This window comes from Montipora foliosa, chromosome 3, assembly GCF_036669935.1.
Source record: "Montipora foliosa isolate CH-2021 chromosome 3, ASM3666993v2, whole genome shotgun sequence".
Taxonomy (NCBI): domain Eukaryota; kingdom Metazoa; phylum Cnidaria; class Anthozoa; order Scleractinia; family Acroporidae; genus Montipora; species Montipora foliosa.
Window position 1 is genome coordinate 48,016,794 of NC_090871.1, and position 7,500 is coordinate 48,024,293.

A 7,500-nucleotide genomic window follows, 5' to 3' on the forward strand; every position below is an offset into this window, starting at 1 on the left:
AGTATTCTATTACAATGCGACGCGCCTTACCGTAGCCACCTGACAAAGTTTTTTACAAATTATCCGCCAATCAGAGAGTGCGAATTTCATTGGCAGTCACGCCTCCTTGTAATTTGAACACCGTTTCTTTTTTTTTTTTTTTTAACATATTAACCATTGTTTGCCCCAAAAGCACCTAGGCTTTGCGTTGACGTATTTACACGTAGGTTGTCAAATGTGAAACTTTGTTGGGTGGCCACGGTAAGGCGCGTTGCACAGTAAATTTATTCAATGTTTGAGATTACTCAAATTTTCCCACCGATGGCATAATAGGCCACTCCCAAGTATTTTTAACTGCCATTTTTGCTATGAAAGCAATATCCATCCACGTAATACAAGATATGCATCAAAACTTCAATGAAACACGTTCCAGAACAAATATTGCAAAACAAACCACATCAGCTATGGCAACGGACCTACTGTAGTCTAATGGCAGCAGCTACCCTGTGACCTAAAACAGCTCTCAAATTTAATTTTTCTTTAAAATGGCAAACAATATTTACTAAGGAAAGAAATAATGCAATTGTCTAATTTTTTTGTGATATACTCATGCAATCGTCTAAATTTCTAATAAATAGCCTTTCCTTTGCGATGCCAACAGTTCACCGACAAGTAACCGACAGCCTACCGACAAATTAATTCGACTGTACAGTAAGCTTACAAGTCCAAAGAGCAAGTAAACTTATCAGTCTTGTTGAACATGCCAGGAAGCTTACTACACTTCAACGGAGTAGAAAGCGTTTTCGAATCGCCCTATAATGCTTTGCGCCCCTTTGTGTGTAAATGTGTCATGTATGTCTACACATAGTTAATCGCGGGACTGGTTATAAATCCTTAAAACTTTCAAAAACGAGAACAACGTTGTCGAAATCTATGTTGAATTGACCGTGACAGGCACAATCTATTGTTTTCGCTTTACACGGGTTCGCAGATTAGTTGCGCATAATTTAATCGAAAGATATGATTGGTTATATTCTCGAAAAAGGGTGTGTTTTGTGCACCGGCAGACAAAAACATTAAACAGAAAGACTCGTCGAGTTTCATAAGTCTCTCTTTCATCTGTCAGGATATTCGACCATTTGACGCCGAAGATGCTGCATGTCTTCGCCGAAGCGAAGAAATTCAAAGGGCAAAGAACTATCAATTTTGTTGGACTAAAAACACTTGCGTTTATCTACGGAAGGACGGCAGCTCCCGAGCATTGAAGATACGAAACGTTGCTGATTTAACAAGGCTTGGCTGACAGATAATGTATCCTTTTATAACTTCATCGAATGATGAATGACGATGAATCTCGGAAAACTATAAGATCTCTGTTGCGGGAGTTACCGTATTTTAGTGTCAACCATTTTGTACCGCTCCACGGCCAATTTAATAATCTCAACACTACTTCTCTTCCAACCAAAAAATACCTAGAAAAGCTCTCCAGTTTTCATGACCTTGATTTATTCAGTCTAAACGCATCTAGTAATATCAACCCGGACCAAAAATTCACAGCAGGTATTTTTCTCCTCATAGTTTTTACACGATGAAAAATAGTTTTCACGATACCGATGATTTGTTTTCTTTGTTCCATGCGAATGTTCGAGGCCTAAAGCGCAATTTTGAAAATCTCCAGACTCATCTTCTTAATGAGCTTGGATATCCTTTTAATATTATAGGAATAACTGAAACCAGAATCACTGAAAATGATCAGTCTGATTATCAACCTAGTATTCCTAGCTATAGTTTTGAATTTGTCCCGACACCTCTTGCTGCTGGAGATGTTGGAATGTTTATTGATGAAAATGTAAGGTATAGAGTCATTGAAAAAATCTCGTCACGCGCTTTTCAAGCCCTCTGGGTTGAGTTACAATTTGAAAGGAAAAGTAACATTATCTGTGGTGTAATTTACAGGCAGCACAACTCCCCTGAGAGATTTCAGACATATTTTGATGAAACCTTAGAAAAACTTAGCAACTCTAGCAAGCCTATCTATGTCTTGGGAGACTTCAACATAAACCTCCTCAATGCTAAAACGTGCAACTTTACTAAAGACTTCTTACTTTCGTTGCAAAGTTATTCTTTTATTCCTACAATTCAACAGTAACTCAGCCACGCTAATCGATAATATCTTTGTAAACCAAATCGGTAGGGAAATCACGAGTGGTAATATAATTTCGGATATAAGCGATCACTATTCTCAATTTTGTATTATAAAGTCTCTCAAGGTAAAGGAGTTACCCCAAAAAACTATGTATTGGAAGTTTTCAAGAGACACAGAGGAAACATTCATTCTGAGTTATCCAAGATAAACTGGGATTTGGTCATGAGAAACTGCGGAGATAATGGCCGTTTTTATACTAGAGACGCATAATTCGTCTGGGACGAACTTGGGCAAACATTTTTTATGCGTCTGTTAAATTCGTCTAGTATAAAGACGGCCGCAAGACGTATTATGCGTCTGGACGAAGAATCTATTTTAGTGCGTCTTCGAAGACGCACTAAACTGGAAAGTTCGTCCAGACGCATTATGCGTCTAGTGCCCGTCTTTATACTAGACGAATTTAACAGACGCAGAAAAAATGTTTGCCCAAGTTCGTCCAAGACGAATTATGCGTCTCATATAGTTCGTCCCGTCTTTACACTAGACGGATAACATGAGAGACGCATAATTCGTCTGGACGGATTATGCGTCTCTAGTATAAAAACGGCCAATGCCAATGCTGGCTTTTCTAAACTTTTTAACAGCCTCAACAAACTAGTAAACAAGCGTGCGCCCCTTCGGTCTTTATCAAAACGCAAAGCCAAGCAATTTTCTAAACCCTGGATTACTAGGGGGATTCGTAATAATATTAAAAAATTATTATAAAAAAAAGAAACGTTCACTGGCTATATACAGTTAAAAACTTTCGAGCTTTCGGCTGTCAGGCTACAGCCTTCAATGGAAATGAATGGAAAAAATGATGACAACTACAATATATACAAAAATAGGTGAGAAAAAGAATATAAAAACGGGAAAAAATATTTGTCAAAAAAAAATAATAATTGTTCTTTTTTAAAAGAATGGAGTAAGTATGTGTAATCAAATGGCGACGAGTGAAATTAGGAAATAATTTCACGCGCGTTTTGTCAAAATTCTGATAATTTCCCGAGCCTTTAGACGAGGGAAATTATCAGAATTTTGAGAAACGCAAGTGAAATTATTTCCTTATTTCACGAGAAAACCATTTGATTACCTTTTAATGTCGTGAGTGACAAATTACGCTTACAATCGTAAATCGCTCGAGTACGTTATCCAACTGCTCGGGAAGAATCATCTCCAGGTTTTTCTCAAGGCTATTTTCGTCACACCACTTATCCAAAACCCTCACCCAGTTAATTGTGCTCTTTCGTGCATTTAAATTTTCTGCCGCTTCTTTTAATTTCGTAACTTCTTCACTGATGGTCACTGTCTCAAATCTAGTCGCCATCTTGGCTCTGATTGAGAAGAGATGTTACCATGTCAATTTTGTAATTTCACATGTGAAATTATAAATTAACGCTGAAATTTCGCGCCAAAGTTAAGGAGTAATTTGTCACCCATGATATTAACATAAAAATAAACATTATCGCAATAAAATACTTACACTCGTTTGATGCAGTAAGAAGTCATACTATCATTTATATTTCAATGATCATATGACAAATGTCAGAAAAACCTGGATTGGGATTAATCATCTCATCGGCCGAAATATAAAAAGATTTAAACCTATTGCTGCCCTTCCTAATGTGCTCAATGAATTATTTTCTTCCTTGGGTCAAACATTTGGCATCAGTACCTCCTGCTAATCATCATTTCAGTGATTATCTCCCTGCTGTTAATTCATCTAGTTCATTCTTCTTTGAGCCAGTCACTTCCATGGAACTCGAAACTGAAATTTTGCTTCTCCCTACTAACAAAGCACATGGCTTATACTCCTGTACTGTTCGCGTATTGAAATCTTCCAGGGCCGGGTTGTTCGAAAACCGATTAACTTAATCCAGGATTAGCGTAAACTTTGTTTCACGTTTTCCACTTTTTGGTGAAAGTTTCTTTTGCTTATTTTTGTTTTTCAAGATTGACTTCCTCAGATGTAAAGTTTTGCCGAATATCAGCGTTGAACAGCATTTGGGAGTAGAGAAATAAACTCCTTGGTTAATTTTTAATCTGGGATTAGCGTTAATCGGCTTTTGAACAACCGGGCCCTGCAGTAGTGTACTTTCTCTACCACTGGCAAAACTAATGAATAATTCCGTTTTAACAGGACAATATCCATCTAAATTAAAGCATGCAAAAGTTATTCCCATCTTCAAGGGTGGCGATGAAACGGACCCAAGTAACTACCGTCCCATTTCTCTTCTTTCGCTTTTAAATTGGCTCTTTGAGAAAGTTAAGTATAATAGATTAAAATTTTATGTTGAATTAAATGGACTTCTGTACAATGGCCAGTATGGTTTTCGTGAGAATATGTCAACTCAGCATGCAATTTTGGATATTGTTAATTCGATCCAAAGCAATATGGATAACAAATTGTTCACTTGCGCTATTTTCCTCGACTTTAAAAAGGCTTTTGATACTGTGGATCATTCAATTCTTCTGATCAAGCAATATCATTACGGTATAAGGGGTCCGGTAAACAATTGGTTTTCATCCTACTTAAATGCCATGTCCAAACTACTCAAATCGATAAACAAATATCTTCTAAAAGAAATGTGCTAACAGGGGTCCCACAAGGCTCTGTACTGGGCCCTTTACTTTTCTTGATTTATATTAATGATATTTATAATTCTTCTAAGAAGCTTTCTTTTTATTTATTTGCTGATGGTACAAACCTGCTGCATGCTGACAAGAATTTGAAGTCACTAGAAAGTGTAACCAACTTCGAATTGCAGAAAGTCTGTGACTGGTTGAATGCAAATAAGCTGACCATAAATGCAAAAAAGTCCAATTTTGTCGTCTTTAGGCCATCAAAAAAGAAGCTTAGCTATCAGATCAAAATTAGGATATACAATAATGCCTCAAATAGTGATACTTTTCTTTAATGCAAAGACTATGTAAAGTTCCTGTGTGTGCTCATTAATAAAAGCTTAACTTGGAAGTAGCATATCGACTACATTGCCTCTAAAATTAGTAGGGTTGTTGGAATTATATCACGATTTAGAGACTCTGTCCCTCTAAATACTTTAATCCAAATTTACCGTTCTCTGATTCTCCCATATACATACTACGGAATTGCTGTTTGGGGCCAAGCTGCACAGGTCTATTTGAAGAAGGTCTTTATCTTATAAAAGCGAGCTCTTCGGCTAATGTTCTTTGCTGGTAATAGATCTCATGCTATTCCTTTGTTTGTCTCTGCTGATGTCTTACCCCTCAATATACTTTATTTTGAAACAGTATGTTCTCTTATGCACGACATATCTATCAATTCTGCGCCTCAGAATATCTGTGATAGTTTTACCTGCTCATCTGACGTTCATTCACATATAACACTAGATTTTCCGATGCTGGTAATTTATATGTTAATTAATCAAGACTGAGAATTCAACTTAATTCGTTTTCCATTTTCGGAGCTAAGTTGTGGAATTGCCTGAAGCCTGTCCTGCGTAATTTCTAACCTTAGGAAAAAACCTTTCAAAAATAAGATTCATCAATTTTTACTTGGGGTACTTGGTAATGAGGATGATTATGTTGATGTCTCTTCGTTAATGTTTAAAATTACTAATTATCATTAATCAAACTCTAGTAGCTATTATTACTTATTCCTTATGTTCTATGTCTATTATAGGTTCTTGCTCTTCTCATGTAAATCGTAGCTATTTGTGAATATATGTGTATACCTATTTATTGTATTTAGTTATTTACTTGCCTGATTTTAATAATAATATATTTTGCTGAATTTTACTGTAAGCTATACAACCCGCCCCGATTAGCGTTGCTACATGCGGGTTGTATATATATGTATTTTTCTAATTTGTTAAATTTAACTTATTTAAATAAAATGATTAAAATGATTTAATGATTAACCATCTCCATGCATTAACTATGGTCTACATGTTTGCCTTCACTAACATCCTTATTTTCCTTATTCTTTTACCAGGTTACACTGGTGTTACTCAAAGTACTGGCTTTGTTTATTCTTAGTTATATATTTCTCTCCAGTAATAATGCCAGAATAATTAAATATGCACGTTCCAATGATTGATTTTGTAGACGTGTTAATTAGTTTAAGCAATTGCGCATCAAACATTTTATGCGTGTAGTAGGTCATTGAATGTATGGAATGATTTCAAACTAAGAAGAAAGAAAACGTGATAGGATGATTTTTGGGTCATACTGACTTTATTTTTTTGGTGGATCTTATAGGAGCCGTTGTCCTCTTAGTTTGGAGGTGGAACTCAGCAATGTTAGCCAGCAGGTTATGAAAGTGGTCACCGCATAAACTTTCCGCCGTGTTAATTTCCGTTGTCTAAATAAATGTAAACAAGGTATGACTAGCTAAGTGTCTAACTAGAAACCCTGCGGTTTACTTCATGTTATTCACTTTGTATTCTGCTATATTAATTTGATTTGTAACGTACGGAGAAACAAAGTACCGATGTAAAAAAGTGAAATGTGAATTAAAATTATCGTAAAATAGAAATCAATTCATAACGTTTTCCTACCCGATAGGGTTGATTTGTTCTAGGATTGAAATCCTCTGGTCCTAACCGTGACAAGAAAGAGAAAGAACGAAATCGGTTACCTTATAAAATTCGCTGAAATCGGTGTGCTTCCATGTTTCATTTGATCGCATTGCTTCTTTTTTTTACTAACAAGTCTAAAAAAACCCTGAACTTACTTTGCTGTAAATTTTGCGGTCCACAAGGATTTCTTTGATCAAATAGTTAAAGGAACGAACTCAAAACCTGTTTCACATATACTGGCCGAGACGCATAATCCGTCCCGTCGAATTATGCGTCTCGCGTATTATTCCTCTAGTATAAAGACAGAACGAACTCTATAAAACGCATAATCCGTCGAGACGAACTTGGGCAAACATTTTGTCATCTGGTTATGCCTTTGAGTATAAAGACGGGCTCAAAATCGACGCATTATCCATTTAGACGAATTATCATTCCTTGTGCGTCTTGAACGACTAGAAAATATACTAGACATGCACAGTCAGACGAACAACAAATGTTTTCCCAAGTTCGTCCACTCCAGAGGAAATAATTTGCCTCATTTAGTTCGTCCCGTCTTTACATTAGACGGGTAACATAGCTCACAAGTATAAAGACGGCCAATAAGTTACCACAAAACAAAGACGACAAGCTCAAATATTATACGACCTCTATCATAAATGATAAGGATACTGTTGTGGTGGTCTTCCTTGAAAAAACATAGCAGAAGGGGAAGTGGTAGCTTTCCCCTTCTGCATTGCGGCGTAAGAGACTGTTCTTACGCTAGCGACGAGCAAAACT

The 7,500-nt window shown here is 36.4% G+C and overlaps 1 protein-coding gene across 3 annotated transcripts in view; it reads right to left on the reverse strand.

The window, feature by feature from the left end:
- LOC137997542 (tripartite motif-containing protein 2-like) overlaps positions 1-7,500 on the reverse strand; it is a 20,068-nt gene that overhangs the window by 12,540 nt on the left and 28 nt on the right. For 2 of the 3 annotated variants that reach the window (XM_068843601.1, XM_068843599.1), the window contains exons 1-3: positions 7,393-7,500; positions 6,879-6,910; positions 6,703-6,743 (exon numbers count right to left, since the gene is read on the reverse strand). The exon at positions 7,393-7,500 is cut by the window's right edge and continues 28 nt beyond it. In XM_068843601.1, the coding sequence (XP_068699702.1) occupies positions 6,703-6,743; positions 6,879-6,910; positions 7,393-7,457 (138 nt within the window). In that variant the 5' untranslated portion in view covers positions 7,458-7,500. Of the gene's footprint in view, positions 1-3,839; positions 3,954-6,702; positions 6,744-6,878; positions 6,911-7,392 lie in introns of those variants that run through there. The other variant, XM_068843600.1, reaches the window with a different exon arrangement.